The 20,128-nt window shown below is 41.5% G+C and overlaps 1 protein-coding gene and 1 long non-coding RNA gene across 4 annotated transcripts in view; one reads left to right on the top strand and one right to left on the bottom strand.

The window, feature by feature from the left end:
- CACNG7 (calcium voltage-gated channel auxiliary subunit gamma 7) overlaps window positions 1-20,128 on the top strand; it is a 276,026-nt gene that overhangs the window by 244,555 nt on the left and 11,343 nt on the right. For all 3 annotated transcript variants that reach the window (XM_073602738.1, XM_073602739.1, XM_073602740.1), the window contains 3 exons: window positions 1,536-1,622; window positions 16,646-16,786; window positions 19,489-19,634. In XM_073602738.1, coding sequence (XP_073458839.1) covers window positions 1,536-1,622; window positions 16,646-16,786; window positions 19,489-19,634 — 374 coding nt within the window. The remainder of the gene's footprint in view (window positions 1-1,535; window positions 1,623-16,645; window positions 16,787-19,488; window positions 19,635-20,128) is intronic.
- The window catches only part of LOC141110933 (uncharacterized), a 130,195-nt gene continuing 112,607 nt past the window's right edge, over window positions 2,541-20,128 (bottom strand). Inside the window, exons 3-4 of the long non-coding RNA XR_012236352.1 lie at window positions 4,424-4,506; window positions 2,541-3,494 (exon numbers count right to left, since the gene is read on the bottom strand). This is a non-coding gene — a long non-coding RNA (uncharacterized lncRNA). The remainder of the gene's footprint in view (window positions 3,495-4,423; window positions 4,507-20,128) is intronic.

Raw genomic sequence — 20,128 nt, 5'->3', positions numbered from 1 at the left:
GTTTGAGGAAGTGGTGTGACATCCAGACTGATATATCTGATAGTAAATTAGTGATACATGAGGAGACAGAGGGAGTGAGCTGATTGGTAGAGAAATAGATTTGGGTGTCGTCAGCATAGAGGTAGTATTGGAAGCCATGGGAGGCTATCAGCTGACCCAGGGAGGAGGTATAGATTGAAAATAGGAGTGGTCCAAGAACAGAACCTTTGGGGACCCCAACTGAGAAAGGAAGAGGAGAATAGGAAGTAGAGTTGTAGGAAATGCTAAAGGTGCGGTTGGATATAAGTAATATATCTAATCAACATGACATCTGCCTACATCATAAATATGTACTTACACCTAACTTGCTCCTGCATATTAAGTCCCCATACATGCACAATTATACATTTATAAGTGTGCATTTGTTCCCCCTCCAACTGCGACAAAAGCATTATGTCCCATACATGCACAGTAATGTAAATATATGCCATGCATGCACAGTGTATTGTCAGTCCTGAGCTCCATAGAGCTGAAATCAATATGGCCGCAAGATTCCACACATATGCATTAATGGTGATACAGACTAGTCAGTACTGCAGATATGTGTGAACCTGCTGCTATATTTCTGACATCACAATATGGCAGCAGATTACCGCACATGCTCAGGAGCTTATGATCTCTGAGGTTTCTATAGCTCTTGATCTAAATTCCACAGCAATATGCCAGGATACAACTGTTATCAGATTTGTAAAGAATTAGGTAGGAACATATGAATCTCAGGCTACAAAGAGAAGAGGATTAATGTACAGTAACTTGCAGAAAAATAATAGGGGAGAGTCAACTAGTTCAGGTCCACAAGGCGTCTTCATCCGGGACACCTAGATGTTAGTCTTGCAAACATATTTTGCTATGATTAAAAAAGGTGCAAGAGAGCACTGCAACAAAAGAAGCAATCAAGCCCATGTCCTGTGTGTTTTTTTTAAGCAAGCAAGAAGCACCACACAGAGCCAATCAGTTGTGCTCCAATGCAAGGACTATGATGATAGAAGGTGACAGCAAAATGACTGATAGATGATTTCATCAGTTTGCTGCTCCTCCTTTGCTGTCCAGCCAAAGACTAGAGGATAGACAAGTGTTAACCACAGCAAGTAAAATTCAGGTCTCCTTCCCAGCTAGACAGGACTGTGTGGTGTGGCTGTGGAAATCTCAGAACTGGATAGACAAAATATACATTCAAATATTTTGGCAGGTAAAACAGCTATTTTATATGCATTTCAAGTGTGCATTTAGCTGTTTGTCTAAAGTTGAGTTTTAAGGCATGATTCACCTTGGCTCATATTTGTTAGTAAAAGGGACTCATGCGAAAGTCTTCCACAACCTTTGTTGACCAACAGCAGCCAAGCATATTTTTCCTTTTTTTTCCCCTTACAATAAATAGGAATATAATCAGCTTCTATGGGACATAAACATGTCTAAAGCAGTTATATTCTTTTAGGCATTTTGGAATTGACTTGTTAGACATGGAATGAAAGTGAATTTTATTATTTTCTTTGCAGGTAAAGACAAGGGTCGGTGTGTTGCATCTGAATTTTTCCATGGACCAGATACAGATATTGTGACAGAAAATACTGCAAACATACTGAGTAAGTGCATAGATCATAAAAATGGATATCCTTCTCAGCAAGGAGTTATTCACAGAGTGTGGTATCTCTCACTTTGATAAGAAATGCTGTTTTTAGACACCCCGTTTAGTATAAAAATGCATGGCTAAAGGCACACCCCTGACAGTGGAGAAATGTCAAGATTCCATGACCTCTCCTGCAGCCTTGCTTGGATTGCATGACTGCAATTATACAAGGCAATAAATCACTAGCATCATCTTAGAATCAATGTATCCTTTTTCAATGAATTTACGCCTTAAAGTGATTATAAACAATCACCTTGTAAAACAACCCATTCAGTTTAAATTAGAAATGAAAGGAAAAACATTTTTGTATAGATATAAAAAAAAACATGATAAATACCTCTTTTTTCCCTTTTTTATAAGTGTTTACATTTCATCTGTTGTCAGCTGCATAAGAGCTGGGAGAGGAGAAACAGTAGCACACTGAGATTCCCAGTACATGGCTGTGCAGTGGGGGCATGTCGGGACAAGGCTGATCATTGCACAGCTAGAGAACTGATCATGGTGTGTTATCCTGCTTAGTGTGGTAAGTTTTTAATAGGAAAGCAGAGGGACTAGCAGGAACACCAGAGATTTCATATAAAGGAAGTAATATAAAAAGAACAGAATACCTTCTCATATAGTATACATGTACAGTACATGGTACAGCAGGCACATATGGCACATTTCATATTCCACATAGGCAGGAATATGAAATGTTGGGGTAACAAACACTTTAAGGGGGTCTGTGTATGAATGTTTTCACACAGGATTCACACAACTTTCCCAAGAATTCACACATTTTTCCAATTGAATCAAATTAGAAAAGTGTGTGTATCTTGGGTGAAAGTTGCATGAATCTTGGGGGAAATAATTTATTAATAGACCCTTAAATGTAGTGATGATGAAAAGTACATGGAATCCTTAAGCTTACCACACATTCTGAATCCTTGTGCATCAAGTATTCGTGAGTTGAATTCCCACCGGAAGATGCCTGCATAGTCCTGACACCAATGTATTTAGGCATAGCCAGCAGCATAGGACCAGTGGAGCTTCTCCTCTTGTTTCTCTGGCAAGTACCCACACCAGAGAGCTTTAAACTGTTTGTAAGTGAGACATTCTTCCCAATGACCCAACACTGTAACAATGCATTCTTCCTAATGACCACTATTCTTTACTACGAATGTAAGGGGCATTCTTCCCACTGACCACCAGCATAAAGGGGTCTTCTCTCTTCATCCACAGTGTAAGGGGGGATTCTCCTAATAATCTTCGGCCTAACGAAGCATGTCTCTCACTGACCCCTAATTAACGTAGACCTTCCTCACTGACCACCAAAGTTAGGGGGTCTGGCTTTACTGACCAACAATATAAAGTAAGCTTCATCAAAGCTTTATGATTGGAAATGTAATGACTGGTATTTAACAGGTTAAGCACCAGTTTATGTTTAAGAATTTAGTCACGTTAACATATACTGTATCTCACGTGCCAACTTCACTCAGGAGCCATTCATATACACGCCACACCAAACGTGAGAGTTTCTAAATGAAATAAAAGAATTTAAGCACTCTCCATCCCACCATATCAGTTGTGACAAGGTACCACTGTACTTTTTCAGCGATTCACTAAATAAAGTATTCACTCTTACAAATCCTTGCCTAATTCATCCAACAGTGCAAATCTCCTTTCCATCACAGTAGTCACGTCATACTTCGATATGGTGCCACATCCAGGTCCATGTTCCAAGCTTTGGTCCCATTTCTGGAAGTATGCACAATACCCATATTTTTCTGTCTCTTGAGTCTCAGTTTGGATCCCAACATAGGATGCTCAAACACTCCTTGATTCCTCCCTGGAGATCCAAATATAAAAAAAAAATCATAAGTATGACTTAGCACCTTCAAAAACAAGTCTCCTATTTTTTCCTAACCGGTTCATTCTAGTATCAATGTTCAGCTAAACACAAGTGCTAAAGGCTGCTGGTGACTGAAAGGTGTCAAGTCCAAGGAAGTCATATTTAAGCTGGCAATACGCTGTTCAATTTTCTTGTTCAATTTCCTTTAGATTTATCTTCAGCTATGTAGTGCAAGAGCCTGCCTGATTGCATACACATTGAAAGTGTTTAGGTTTGACCTCATATTATACAATTTTGGCAAATCTAAAGGAAAATCCTACAAGAACACTGTATATAATGTATGGCCAGCTTTAGTCTTTATTCAGTATTAGAGTTTATATTTGAATTTCATTCAAAAATCATTAAGCCTTTAATTCAATGGCTAGCTTTAAAGGAAACTAATAATTCTTCATCGGTTTTTGTTCAGTCAGCCAAATTAACTTATAGATGTTCAAACAGCAGAACAGAATGTTCAAAAAGAATTGGATGATAAGGGGATGCTCTTTACAGAAAGTAATGCAAATACATAACAATTAATTGGGGGTGTACATTATACCTGGGTTTTGCTGACTTCCTGGACCCCAGAGCAGCTGTCCCAACTTCACTCTCCCTGTTTCACATTTGTTACCTGTACTGTCATATGAAAGACATGAAGACTACCCTCTATCAATGGGGGGAGAAAAAAAAAAGAATAAAAGGGGGAAAAGACTATGACAAATCTACAGGGAGGACTAGGATGGGGATAGAGGGGCATTTGCCCACTGGGCTAGTACTAATAAGACAGTTTGAGCTGATGACCGTGAGTAAAGATTCTTCACCATTTAGACATTGATCAGAGCAGGATCCACAGTCAGCGACACATGAAGGATGCATATATAGCTACTCACCCCTTTCAGACCTCATGCCTGGCAGAGGGAAGTCTTCCAATGCCATTTTCTTTTGGGGCTCTCAGGTGATATATGACTGAATGCTGAAAGAGGCAAAGGAAGCTGATGCTGGAAGATGTAAAATGCATATCACAAAATACCACGACCTTTAGGAACACTTGTTGTTCACCATTCTTACAAATAGTGAGACACCTTGGCACATTTTGAGTGTTGCACTTTATTTAACCTACAGGAATTTGCCTTAGCTATGAAATGGATAGTTGGTTGCTTCCTCAAGTCAAAGATTCCCAGTCCTCTCCTTGAAATGCTTATGAACAAGTAGATGTATACATACATCACATCATACACCCACATTTAAAGAAATAAACATTTAAAAAAGAGTGCAGTGGAGTAGAAGATAACAGCCTAAAAAGCACCTGTGGCCAAAATTCATATAAAACATCTTCCATTCCAGCTTCTTTGAGTCTACTGCTTAATACTACTTAAAGCTGAACGCTATGTAAATAATTAGACACACAGATGAAATACATATTAGACTGCTGTTTTACCAGCCAAAAGATTTGTATGTTTGTCCATCCAGTCGTGAGATTTACACAGGCTGTCACACAGCTCAGCCTTGCCTGGTACAGAAGGAAACCTGTTTTGACTCTGCTTCAGTTAAGTAACAGCGACAGGTCTTGTCCTACCCGCAGACTGTTAATGCACAGTGAAAGTAGAAGCAGCTCGCTGATGAGCTAATTTCTGTCACTCTACTTTCTACTCCTGTCAGCACGCCCTTTGAATTACATGAGCACATAGCACAAATGACTGGCTTCATGTAGTGCTTTTTCATCCTTGAAACTAAGCTCTGCTGTACAAGGGCTGCAAGAAACTGATACCACAAAAATGTAGACACTTACATTGCTTGTACATTTCTAAGAAATTATATTTAATTAAGTATTCATGAATACAGAGATGCATCCATTTGTATCATTTACAGTATATCTGTTTGGATTTCATTCCTAAGCGCTTCACAATAGTACTGTATCTAGGCCAAATTTTTCAGTTTGCCATGCATCAGTTTAATATTTTTACTACTTTGCATATCAGTGTGATTTTTGTTATTATATTTTAATAAATAACATGCATGTGCTTTTATTATATGTTAAAAAAAAGTACAAAAATATGTACAAAATTGGATCCATTGCACATATTTATGTACATGTAACAATATTTTCTCATATATATATATATATATATATATATATATATATATATATATGAACTATGGGGCCTCAAATCTGTGTAGCTTTAAGCATAAATAACACTGGTATATAATGTATAAAATAGAGTGAAGATTTTACATTTCATAGTATTATTTTATTATTCATATATTGCTGTGAGTGCAAATGTCTCTAGCTCATGGAAGATTAAAATGCCCTAATAAAATCCTTCCATCTCTAAAAAAAGACATCCCAGGCATTTTATATGCATATGATTTACAACTTCATCTCAGTTTGCTTTGAAGAAGACCTTTACATGTTGATGCCTGAATAAGAGAATTGTATTTTACCAGAAAACACCAGGAATACCCCTTTTCCTTAGTATTAAAGCTGGATGAGCAATGTGTTTTCTAAATTTAAGAGCCATGTGTATTCTCACTTAAAGTGGAGTTCCACCCAAAAGTGGAAGCTCCCCTTATCTGCCCCCCCCCCCCCCCCCCCCGGTGCCACTTTTGGCACCTTTTTGGCAGGTACCCATCCCCACTTACGAGAGATCTTGCCGCAGCGAGATCACTCGGAAGTTCGGCCCCTCCTCCTTTCCCCACTGCCGGGCCATTCAAAAAACGCAGAGCGCTTTGCACATGCAAAGGAGAGAGGGAGGGAGGCACTCCTAAGTGCAATATTATACATTTATTTTAATAGCTCAAACATAAAAGCACTTACAGAAATGAAGGCATCATAGGCATATCTGTCAGGTAAAGGATCCTCCTTGAGGGGTGTCAGCAATCCGTTTTTTTTCCCCAGCGATCAGCTGTATTTTCTCACTGCGCAGGACACTGTCTGCAGGGCAGGAAGTGAAGGAGATCTCAACTGCCTGGCTTGGATCATACAGGGGAAATGACGTCATCCGGTGGGTGGACCTCGATGTGTGGAGGAAAGGAAGAGAGACACAAAAAGCATGTGGAGTAAGGAATTGGCTGTGAATTCGCAAGGCTTCACTGCCAGATTCCCTTACAGGCAATGGTGGCGACAGCACCCGAGATTTGATGGAAACAGTGGAATCTCTGGATCCTAGGACAGATAAGTGTCCTAATATTAAAAGTCAGCAGCTGCAGTATGTGTAGCTGCTGACTTTTTAATTGTTTGCTGGTGGGGGGGCAGAACACTGATTTAAATCTTGGTGTGCTTTAACCAGTTGCCGACCGCCGCACGACTATATACGTCGACAGAGCGGCACGGGCAGGCAAAAGGACTTACAGGTACGTCCTTGCCTGCCCGCGGGTGGGGGGTCCGATCGGACCCCCCCCCCGGTGCCAGCGGCGGTCGGATCGAGGTCAGGGTCGATCAAAGGTGAGGGGGAGGCCACTCATTCGTGCCCCCCCCCTCGCGATCGCTCCTGGCCAATGACAAGCTTCCTCGGCTTCTGTGAATGTAAACAGAAGCAGAGGAAGTGATGTAATCTCTCCTCGAGTCGGTCTTTTCGTCCGGCGCCGAGGAGAGAAGACATCCAAGTAAGTGCACCAACACTACACATACAGTAGAACACGCAGGCACACTTGTCACCCCCCTGTCACCCCCCGATCACCCCCTGATCACCCCCCTGTACCCCCTGTCACTCTGACACCAATAGCAGGTTTTTTTTTTTCTGATTTATTGCATTGGTGTCAGTTTGTGTCAGTTACAAGTGTTAGGGCAGTTAGGTTAGCCCCCTTTAGGTCTAGGGTACCCCCCTTTAGGTCCAGGGTACCCCCCTAACCCCCCTAATAAAGTTTTAACCCCGTGATCACCCCCCGTCGCCAGTGTCACTAAGCGATCGTTTTTCTGATCGCTGTATTAGTGACACAGGTGACGCTAGTTAGGGAGGTAAGTATATAGGTTCGCTGTCAGTGTTTTATAGCGACAGGGACCCCCATATACTACCTTCTAAAGGTTTTAACCCCTTGATTGCCCCCTAGTTAACCCTTTCACCAGCGATCACCATATAATTGTTACAGGTGACGCTGGTTAGTTGGTTTGTTTTTTGTAGTTTATTGTAGTTTATTACAGTTTTAGGGCACCCGCCGTTTATTACCCTATAAAGGTTTAACCCCCTAATTGCCCGGCGGTGATAGAAGTTAAGTTTTTAGGGTCAGATAAGGTCTGCGTCGCCCCAGGCAGCGTCAGGTTAGCGCCAGTACCGCTAACACCCACGCACGCAGCATACGCCTCCCTTAGTGCTATAGTATCTGAACGGATCGATATCTGATCCGATCAGATCTATACTCCCCAGCAGTTTAGGGTCCCCCAAAAAAATGCAGTGTTAGCGGGATCAGCCCAGATACCTGCTAGCACCTGCGTTTTGCTCCTCGGCCCAGCCCAGCCCAGCCCACCCAAGTGCAGTATCGATCGATAACTGTCACAAAACACTAAGCACACATAACTGTAGCGTTCGCAGAGTCAGGCCTGATCCCTGCGATCGCTAACAGTTTTTTGGTAGCGGTTTGAATCAGTCGCTGACAGTCAGGAGCTTTTTTGCCTGTGAGTCTCACTAGTGTACCCCTAAATTTAGAGGCCAAAATGGCAAATCGAAGGTACACTAGTGAAGAGGCCTACACGTTTCTGAGTATGACAAATAGTGAAGAGGAAGTCACTCATCTGTCAAGTTCAGGCTCAGAATACGAACCTGTAGAGGACAGCGGCTCCATGACAGCTAGCTCTGACGACGGAGTTGTGGTCCCTGCTAGGGTCAGGCGTACCAGACCCCGATCTTCTTCTTCTGTCCTTGAAGTGCAAGAACCGCAGGGCTCTCGTAGGGAGCAGAGAGGTACTAGTGCCGCTACTCCTTCTGGTGAACTGGCAAGCACCAGCGGCCTAGTACACCCTGGTCGTACATCCAGCACTGCAGTATCACGTGGTGACGTGGCGAGTCCCATAAGTGCAGTTCAAGCTGGCGAGGTGGCAAGCACAACTAGTGTCCCGCTGCCACCAATAAGACAAAGACAGGCCCGTCGTGCCCATAGTGCCCTTCCTGCTGCATTCGCCAATCCGAATTGGGTACCCACCACTTCTGCAGCACCCGTACTTCCCCCTTTCACTGGCCAACCCGGAATTCAGGTGGAAACAGTTGACTTTATGCCACTGGATTTTTATTCACTGTTTTTCACCGAAGATCTCTATAGATCTATTGTGGACCAAAGCAATTTGTACGCTGGTCAACACATCGCCGCTAATCCCCAGTCCTCCCTTGCCAGAGATTGGAGACCAATTACGGTCTCCGAATTTAAGATCTTTCTGGGCCTTTCCCTCAACATGGGCATAACCAAAAAGAGTGAGTTGCGGTCATATTGGTCCACTGACCCAATTCACCATATGCCCGTGTTCTCTGCCTCCATGACCAGGGCACGATACGAGCAGATTTTGCGGTTCATGCACTTCAACGACAATGAACTCTGTCGTCCTCGTGGAGACCCTGCATACGATCGGCTCTACAAAATTCGGCCCCTCGTAAACCACTTCAACCAACGTTTTGCAGACTTGTTTACCCCCCATCAAGTTGTCTGCGTTGATGAGTCCCTGATTAAGTTTTCTGGCCGCTTGTCCTTCAAACAGTACCTTCCCAGCAAGCGTGCCAGATACGGGGTCAAGATGTATAAGCTCTGTGACAGGGCCACAGGCTATACATGTAGATTTATGGTTTACGAGGGCAAAGATAGTCACGTAGAGCCGATCAACTGCCCTGACTACATAGGAAGCGCTGGCAAGATAGTGTGGGACTTGGTGTCACCCTTATTCGGAAAGGGGTACCACTTGTACGTGGACAATTATTATACGAGCGTGCCACTTTTTAGTCACTTGTTTGATCAGCAGATTGGAGCATGTGGCACCGTGCGACCTAATCGCCGGGGCTTTCCCCAGCGGCTTGTAGAGTCCCGTCTTAGGCTGGGGGAGAGAGCCTGCTTGAAGTATAATAATTTGCTCGCTATGAAGTGGAGGGATAAGAAGAATGTTTTCGTTCTCACCTCCCTTCATGCAGACACGACGACCCAAATTACTACGGCGACTGGTGTTGTGGAGAAACCCCTCTGTGTCCACGAATACAACCTTAATATGGGAGGGGTGGACCTCAACGACCAGTTGTTGGCGCCGTACCTAATTGCCCGTAAGGCCAGACGCTGGTACAAAAAAGTGTCTGTTTATTTATTTCAATTGGCTTTGCTGAACGCTCATGTGCTATACAGAGCTTCAGGACAGACTGGATCCTTCCTTAAATTCCAGGAAGAGATCGTCAGAGCCCTTCTGTTTCCAGACGGTGCTCCACCTCACCTTCCCAATCCAAATGCAGTAGGCCGGCTGCATGAGAGGCATTTTCCTTATGTCCTCGAGAGTACCCCTACCCAACGAGCCCCCCAAAGAAAATGTCGTGTCTGCAGAAAGCGCGGATTTAGGCGTGACACCCGGTATTATTGTCCCTCCTGTCCTGGCAATCCTGGTCTTTGCATTGGTGAATGTTTTGAACGCTACCATACACTAGTTGAGTATTAGCGTAGGGTACAGCACTGCACAGACTAGGACACACTTCCACAGGGTCTCCCAAGATGCCATCGCATTTTGAGAGACCCAAACCTGGAACTGTTACAGTTTTAAAAGTTACAGTTATAAAAAAAAAAAAAGTAAAAAAAAAAAAAAAAGTAAAAAAAAAAAAAATACACAAAAAAAATATAAAATAAAAAAAACAAAAATAGTTGTCGTTTTATTGTTCTCTCTCTCTCTCTCTATTTTCTCTCTATTGTTCTGCTCTTTTTTACTGTATTCTATTCTGCATTGTTTTATTGTTATGTTTTATCATGTTTGCTTTTCAGGTATGTAATTTTTTTATACTTTGTTTTTTTTATTGTTAACCACCTTTGTGTTTTCAGGTACGCCATTCAGCTGCAGCGCGGATTTATTTATCTTGACAGCAACAGCGTTTGCTCCCACGATACATAAAGCCGTGACTCCAGCGCTGTCGGAGGTGATTTCACCACCACAGTTACATACTTCAGCATATATGCCGAAGCGTGGGGGCAGAAGTGGGTGGAGGAGCGATTTGCTCCTGCCTTTTGCGGGAGGATGCCCCCATGCTTCGGCATATATATATTTTAGGTAGGCACAGGTTGCGTTAAATGTTTTATTTTTTACTATGGTTTTTTTTTGTATTTGCTTTGCAGGTATGGTAAGTATTACTGTTATACTCTAATGTTACTTTGTTTTTTGTTAACCATCATTTGCTTAGCAGGTACGCCATTCAGTTGCAGCGCGGATTTATTTATCTTGACAGCAACAGCGTTTGCTCCCACAATACATAAAGCCGTGACTCCAGCGCTGTCGGAGGTGATTTCACCACCACAGTTACATACTTCAGCATATATGCCGAAGCGTGGGGGCAGAAGTGGGTGGAGGAGCGATTTGCTCCTGCCTTTTGCGGGAGGATGCCCCCATGCTTCGGCATATATATATTTTAGGTAGGCACAGGTTGCGTTAAATGTTTTATTTTTTACTATGGTTTTTTTTTTGTATTTGCTTTGCAGGTATGGTAAGTATTACTGTTATACTGTAATGTTACTTTGTTTTTTGTTAACCATCATTTGCTTAGCAGGTACGCCATTCAGTTGCAGCGCGGATTTATTTATCTTGACAGCAACAGCGTTTGCTCCCACGATACATAAAGCCGTGACTCCAGCGCTGTCGGAGGTGATTTCACCACCACAGTTACATACTTCAGCATATATGCCGAAGCGTGGGGGCAGTGGGTGGAGGAGCAATTTGCTCCTGCCTTTTGCGGGAGGATGCCCTCATGCTTCGGCATATATAAATGGTGCATGTATGCCCATCATTAGAAGTGGGTGGATGAAGGGAGGTATTCTAATGGTGGGCATACCCACCGATCAATATCTTTTTTTCGTTCAGCCCACAGGCTGCATGAAAAAAAAGTTTACAATATATGCCCAACAAGGACCAGCAACGTACTGGTATGTTGCTGGACTTTGAGTGGTTATACCAGAATGATGCCTGCAGGTTTAGGTATCATCTTGGTATCATTCTTTTCAGCCAGCGGTCGGCTTTCATGTAAAAGCAATCCTAGCGGCTAATTAGCCTCTAGACTGCTTTTACAAGCAGTGGGAGGAAATGCCCCCCCCCACCGTCTTCCATGTTTTTCTCTGGCTCTCCTGTCCCAACAGGGAACCTGAGAATGCAGCCAGTGATTCGGCCAGCTGACCATAGAGCTGATCAGAGACCAGAATGGCTCCAAACATCTCTATGGCCTAAGAATCCGGAAGCTACGAGCATTTCATGACTTAGATTTCGCCAGATGTAAACAGCGCCATTGGGAAATTGGGAAAGCATTTTATCACACCGATCTTGGTATGGTCAGATGCTTTGAGGGCAGAGGAGAGATCTAGGGTCTAATAGACCCCAATTTTTTCAAAAAAGAGTACCTGTCACTACCTATTGCTATCATAGGGGATATTTACATTCCCTGAGATAACAATAAAAATGATTTAAAAAAAATAAAAATGAAAGGAACAGTTTAAAAATAAGATAAAAAATCAAAAAATTAATTAAAAAAAAAAAAAAAAAAAAAAAAGCACCCCTGTCCCCCCCTGCTCTCGCGCAAAGGCGAACGCAAGCGTTGGTCTGGCGTCAAATGTAAACAGCAATTGCACCATGCATGTGAGGTATCACCGCGAAGGTCAGATCGAGGGCAGTAATTTTAGCAGTAGACCTCCTCTGTAAATCTAAAGTGGTAACCTGTAAAGGCTTTTAAAGGCTTTTAAAAATGTATTTAGTTTGTCGCCACTGCACGTTTGTGCGCAATTTTAAAACATGTCATGTTTGGTATCCATGTACTCAGCCTAAGATCATCTTTTTTATTTCATCAAACATTTGGGCAATATAGTGTGTTTAATGCATTAAAATTTAAAAAAGTGTGTTTTTTCCCCAAAAAATGCGTTTGAAAAATCGCTGCGGAAATACTGTGTGAAAAAAAAAAATGAAACACCCACCATTTTAATCTGTAGGGCATTTGCTTTAAAAAAATATATAATGTTTGGGGGTTCAAAGTAATTTTCTTGCAAAAAAAAATAATTTTTTCATGTAAACAAAAAGTGTCAGAAAGGGCTTTGTCTTCCAGTGGTTAGAAGAGTGGGTGATGTGTGACATAAGCTTCTAAATGTTGTGCATAAAATGCCAGGACAGTTCAAAACCCCCCCAAATGACCCCATTTTGGAAAGTAGACACCCCAAGCTATTTGCTGAGAGGCATGTCGAGTCCATGGAATATTTTATATTGTGACACAAGTTGCGGGAAAAAGACAAATTATTATTTTTTTTTTTTTGCACAAAGTTGTCACTAAATGATATATTGCTCAAACATGCCATGGGAATATGTGAAATTACACCCCAAAATACATTCTGTTGCCTCTCCTGAGTACGGGGATACCACATGTGTGAGACTTTTTGGGAGCCTATCCGCATAGGGGACCCCGAAAACCAAGCACCGCCTTCAGGCTTTCTAAGGGCGTAAATTTTTGATTTCACTCTTCACTGCCTATCACAGTTTCGGAGGCCATGTAATGCCCAGATGGCACAAACCCCCCCCAAATGACCCCATTTTGGAAAATAGACACCCAAAGCTATTTGCTGAGAGGTATAGTGAGTATTTTGCAGACCTCACTTTTTGTCACAAACTTTTGAAAATTGAAAAAAGAAAAAAAAAAAATACGTTTTTCTTGTCTTTCTTCATTTTCAAAAACAAATGAGAGCTGCAAAATACTCACCATGCCTCTCAGCAAATAGCTTGGGGTGTCTACTTTCCAAAATGGGGTCATTTTGGGGCGGTTTTGTGCTATCTTGGCATTTTATGGCCTTCAAAACTGTGATGGGTAGTAAGGAGTGAAATCAAAAATTAACGCTCTTAGAAATCCTGAAGGCGGTGATTGGATTTCGGGGCCCCGTATGAAGCTAGGCTCCCAAAAAGTGCCACTCATGTGGTATCCCCGTACTCAGGAGAAGCAGCAGAATGTATTTTGGGGTGTAATTCCACATATGCCCATGGCATGTTTGAGCAATATATCATTTAGTGACAACTTTGTGCAAAAAAAAAAAAAAAAAATTGTCACTTTCCCGCAACTTGTGTCAAAATATAAAATATTCCATGTACTCATCATGCCTCTCAGCAAATAGCTTGGGGTGTCTTCTTTCCAAAATGGGGTCATTTGGGGGGGTTTTGTGCCATCTGGGCATTTTATGGCCTTCAAAAATGTGATAGGTAGTGAGGAGTGAAATCACAACTTTACGCCCTTAGAAATCCTGAAGGCGGTGCTGGGTTTTCGGGGCCCCGTACGCGGCTAGGCTCCCAAAAAGTCCCACACATGTGGTATCCCCATACTCAGGAGAATCAGCAGAATGTATTTTGGGGTGCAATTCCACATAAGCCCATAGCCTGTGTGAGCAATATATCATTTAGTGACAACTTTGTGCAAAAAAAAAAAAAATTGTCACTTTTCCGCAACTTGTGTCAAAAATTAAATATTCCATGGACTCAACATGCCTCTCAGCAAATAGCTTGGGGTGTCTACTTTCCAAAATGGGGTCATTTGGGGGGGGTTTGTGCCATCTTGGCATTTTATGGCCTTCAAAACTGTGATAGGTAGTGAGGAGTAAAATCAAAAATTTATGCCCTTAGAAATCCTGAAGGCGGTGCTTGGTTTTTGGGGCCCCGTACGCGGCTAGGCTCCCAAAAAGTCCCACACATGTGGTATCCCCGTACTCAGGAGAAGCAGCAGAATGTATTTTGGGGTGTAATTCCACATATGCCCATGGCATGTTTGAGCAGTATATCATTTAGTGACAACTTTGTGCAAAAAAAAAAAAAAAAAAATTGTCACTTTCCTGCAACTTGTGTCCAAATATAAAATATTCCATGGACTCAATATGCCTCTCAGCAAATAGCTTGGGGTGTCTACTTTCCAAAATGGGGTCATTTGGGGGGGGTTTGTGCCATCTTGGCATTTTATGGCCTTCAAAACTGTGATAGGTAGTGGGGAGTAAAATCAAAAATGTATGCCCTTTGAAATCCTGAAGGCGGTGCTTGGTTTTCGGGGCCCCGTACGCGGCTAGGCTCCCAAAAAGTCCCACACATGTGGTATCCCCGTACTCAGGAGAAGCAGCAGAATGTATTTTGGGGTGTAATTCCACATATGCCCATGGCATGTTTGAGCAATATATCATTTAGTGACAACTTTGTGAAAAAAAAAAAAAAATTGTCACTTTCCCGCAACTTGTGTCCAAATATAAAATATTCCATGGACTTAACATGCCTCTCAGCAAATAGCTTGGGGTGTCTACTTTCCAAAATGGGGTCATTTGGGGGGGGTTTGTGCCATCCTGGCATTTTATGGCCTTCAAAACTGTGATAGGTAGTGAGGAGTAAAATCAAAAATGTATGCCCTTTGAAATCCTGAAGGCGGTGCTTGGTTTTCGGGGCCCCGTACGCGGCTGGGCTCCCAAAAAGTCCCACACATTTGGTATCCCCGTACTCAGGAGAAGCAGCTGAATGTATTTTGGGGTGCAATTCCACATATGCCCATGGCCTGTGTGAGCAATATATCATTTAGTGACAACTTTTTGTAATTTTTTTTTTTTTTTGTCATTATTCAATCACTTGGGACAAAAAAAAAAATATTCAATGGGTTCAACATGCCTCTCAGCAATTTCCTTGGGGTGTCTACTTTCCAAAATGGGGTCATTTGGGGGGGTTTTGTACTGCCCTGCCATTTTAGCACCTCATGAAATGACATAGACAGTCATAAACTAAAAGCTGTGTAAATTCCAGAAAATGTACCCTAGTTTGTAGGCGCTATAACTTTTGCGCAAACCAATAAATATACGCTTATTGACATTTTTTTTACCAAAGACATGTGGCCGAATACATTTTGGCCTAAATGTATGACTAAAATTGATTTTAATGGATTTTTTTTATAACAAAAAGTAGAAAATATCATTTTTTTTCAAAATTTTCGGTCTTTTTCCGTTTATAGCGCAAAAAATAAAAGCGGCAGAGGTGATCAAATACCATCAAAATAAAGCTCTATTTGTGGGAAGAAAAGGACGCAAATTTTGTTTGGGTACAGCATTGCATGACCGCGCAATTAGCAGTTAAAGCGACGCAGTGCCAAATTGTAAAAAGTGCTCTGGTCAGGAAGGGGGTAAATCCTTCCGGGGCTGAAGTGGTTAAGTACTTTTACCATATCTGTTTGGTAATCCAGAGTATGAAGCATTGCCTCTGTATAGGAGCTTCCTGTCATAAAGACTGGACATTGCTGTTCTCTATCCTTGTGCAGGGTGATTAGTCTTGTTTCCACCCCCTTGTGTAGTTCTCTGCAGGCAGGCCTGCTGGGTCTCTCCCACAGTTCCACTCTCTTGACAGGCTATGTGCAGTGCGGTGATGATTTCACTGCTACTTTTATAAGGTAATATCTATGTTTGGAAAGGCATTTGGTGCATACTAAGGTATTAAAGGAGTATACAGGGATTTTGATAAACAAAGTTCAGCTATAAAGCCCTTTTTTCTAAGAAAGAATGGAAAAGATACATTCTCTGTTAGGTGTGTATGTGTAGTTTGTGTTCCTTTTGCTTACATTTTGTCATAGGGTCACAACACATTATGAAGGCATTGTTCACCATTTTCACCATTAGAAAACCCAGCTTGAGAAATGCCATGCAGCCATCACTAGAACGCTGTAGACAGTAAACAGGTCTAAAGAGGTTGCAGGACATCAGCATCACTAATATGCTACAAAGTCTAAAAAATAAAGGGAAAACATAACATTAAAAAAGGGGCAATCGCTCATGGTACACAGTGCTTTTGCAAACTAATGTCACTCTGTTTGAGTTTACAGCTACCTTAACACTGTCTTTTTAGTTGTATATACATTTACTCTTATGTATTATGTTGACATAAGGGTTTAACGTTTTTTGTTTTTGTTTTTGTTTTTATGCAGAGACTATCCGCAGTGCAACCCCATTTCCTATGGTTAGCCTTTTTCTTGTGTTTACGGCCTTTGTCATCAGCAACATCGGGCATATCCGACCACAGAGGACCATACTAGCATTTGTTTCTGGAATTTTCTTCATACTTTCTGGTAAGTTCTTAAAGTTGGTTCAAGTACCAGATACTTTTTATAACCCATCTTCTCTGCTGCTAACACTTAGCTTTCCCACACTCTTCTGAAGCCTTGTTTGCCAGCTGGAGCTCTTGCAAATACAAGGTATGGGGGAGCATGTATTCTTCTCCACTTCTTCCCACTATGCAAGACTTCTGGGTGGCCAATTGCCGGGTCCAAGTACTGTTATGATTGGGATGAGGGACGGTCCACATGATTCATAAATTATAGAATTTCCAGACAAATCAACAGTGAGCTTACACAGGACTTTCTACCTGGGACTGTGGGTGGTGAACAGGCTGTTGGGGAGTGCTGAGTATATAGGTATTGGTAGTAGAAGAGGTGAACTATAGAGAGAACCTGAATGGGAAAAGTGATACGTGCATATAAAAAAGCATTTTGAAAAAAAAAATCACCTCCTTTAAAACAAATTTGCTGTGTTTAAAATATCTACCCAACAGGTATATTTCAGCCATAGTCATGGATCTCCTGTTGGCATCTTGTATATTCTGTAAACAGCAGCATCTCCCTGTCATAATTCCTGATCTGTTATTTCCAAATCTGAAGTTTTGTGTGTTTCCTTCCACCTTAATAAAAGAAAAGACCCAACATGGAGAGAACACCCCATCATACTGGCCAACTTTGCATAATTCAAAGTGCAGTGTGCTGTGTTCAAGGGGTGGTGATGACACCCTGCATTTACAATCTTTTCTTAGTCTTCCCGATTGAATGATGAGGACATCATTTAACCCAGAAGGCTGAGAACTTCTTCTAGTCAAAGTGTTACTGAGCGGAAGAGCATTGCAATGAAGGTGAGTATTGCAAGTGTAAATGCATTTTTTAAAGAGCCTGGTATGGATTTTGGGGGGATATATGTAGAATAGTTCAATTCTATTGGGCTACAGGAGAAATTACCCACATCCCTACTATGGAACACAAAAACAAAAAGAGACCCTCTGGTGGGACTTTAAAGGGCAATGAAATAGGTCTAAAATATATGCGTTTAGTAATGCAAAATCTAATAGGATAGACACAGCATTAGCTATATCAAACAGATTACAAAAATATATAAAAATTGTGTAACATAGTGTTCGTCATGAGATCAAGAACCTCTTAATTTAAATTACTCTTGTACATTTGGACAGAGTGATACTCAACGCGTTTCAAGGTCATGCGTTATTCCTCTTCATCAGGAGCAAGTGGTGTGAATATCTATGATATCATGTAGAAGCAGGTATCTTGGTAAGTCACATCAAGAATTTTTAAAAGCAAGGAGGTATGGCTGTGCTGGCCCTTCAGCACCCAGAAAGAAAGAGGACGAGTGAGGCCACCTCAGACAACGACCAAAAGAGGGGGCAGAGAAGGGGAAGACCCGACCAAAGCCGGACAATCCACATCAAAGACGAGAGATGGCAGGAATCTCAATCAATAGGTGAACAACGTGAAAAATGGGATAATTCCAAATAGGAGGATCCAGGGACCAGGAAGTAGAGATCTTACTATTGGTATGTCTTATTTAAAAAGACATACCATCTCTATTCTTCATTATCTGTAGAAACTTTCCATTGTGTTTCTAAGTACAACTCAGGAAAGCCACCTCCACAAGTGTATAAGAAACAGGTGTGCGCTCACCCTCATATATGACCTCTAAGCTATAAGAGGTCTATACCACATATACTAGATTGATGATAGAAAATGATTGATGTCTCCTACTACTTGCAATGTAGCTCCTTTCTTCCTGTTATCTGCCTCAGACCCAGGACTGCGGGCACTGTGTCCAGGTGATTTTTCTGCATATCTTCCTCAGTAAAGGGAAAGTACAATCTAATGCTCTCCACAAAGACAACTTTTATTAAGAATTCTAAAAAGACACTCATATAAAACTTATTTTTATGTACATTAATGCTATATTGGTACATAGGGGAGCTGGAATTTCACCTAGGGTACATAGGGGAGCTGGAATTTAGAAAATAAAAGTTGACAAAGGTGAACTTAGCCTTTAACTTTAAATTGAAAATAAATGCGCGCTGCCCCCGTAGCTTCTGAAGAAGTCCAGTGGGATGCAAGGCTTCAAGCTGTAGCAATCAGTACCATCATCATGTTTCTGAGAGAGTTGTACATGCCCTTGGGAGGATGGTGAGTGGTGTGTTTGGGAGCAGAAACCCCTGGGATTGCATGTGAACAGGATTGTTTTTTATATAAAGAGCTGGTCCACTTCTTCCTGTGTCATGACCTAAAGTCTGACCAGGAAGTAAGACAGAACTAATAGAGCAGTGTGTTTGAACATCCATGAAGAGAGTTAGATAAGCAGGTGTAGAATGAATGGAAAGCTGTTTTATTTTTGCAAATTAAGTACATTAATGCTATATTGGTACATAGGGGAGCTGGAATTTAGAAAAAAAAGTGAACAAAGGTGAACTTATCCTTTAAGTTGTGCCGGTGTAAAACATATTGGTGATGGCAATCTCCCTGAAATTAATTTCTTCAGATTAATAAAGTGTTTGCTTTGTGCAATATTGAGTTGCAGTTATAGTTGTTGATGAATGAATTAAACTGTATTGTAATTGTACTGTCCCGCCTCTACATGGTAAAGCGCTGCGCAAACTGTTAGCACTATATAAATCCTGTATTATAATAATAATTAAATCTTATCTTTAATCTGTGTTTTGATTTTCTTACAGGCCTTTCCCTAATTGTAGGTTTGGTTTTATATATCTCAAGTATAAATGATGAAGTCATGAACCGGCCCAGCAGCTCTGAACAGTACTTCCACTACCGATATGGCTGGTCCTTTGCTTTTGCAGCCTCATCTTTTCTCCTTAAAGAGGTTTTTGAAATTTTCCTTCTCTAAACTTTACATTGCTACATAGTCTGCACTTTATTAGCACACTTTTTTCAAGGGCTGTAAGTTACCCTTTTGGTGGCCCCCCCAATCGAAAAATCAAAGTTTTGTGTAAATGCTTTGTTGGCTTTCTTTTCCACCACTATCACTGCTACAAGAAAAAAGTTAGGTTAAACATATTACAGAAAAGTGAGCTAAAACGCAAGCTGGACACCTGGAAGAGAGTGGAGATGGACATGATACTTCCAGGATCATACTGATAATAGAATTTAGGGATTTAAGTACTGTAATCAGTTCCCTAGAAAACTTTAACCAGTGAAACCCTATATGCAGTCTTAAAGAACACTACATAATGGTTTGCCACTTGGCATGTAAAAATTGCTCTTCTGTCTCTTTGATGTTACTTGGTACATCAAGAACTTTTTCATTAAATGGAGAGTCACAGCAGCATAAAAACCACTGCGGCTTTAGTTCAAGAA

This window comes from Aquarana catesbeiana, linkage group LG10 (assembly GCF_042186555.1).
Source record: "Aquarana catesbeiana isolate 2022-GZ linkage group LG10, ASM4218655v1, whole genome shotgun sequence".
NCBI classification, from domain to species: domain Eukaryota; kingdom Metazoa; phylum Chordata; class Amphibia; order Anura; family Ranidae; genus Aquarana; species Aquarana catesbeiana.
The sequence above is the reverse complement of the archived record's forward strand: the minus strand, read 5'-3'. Positions and strand labels throughout refer to the sequence as shown.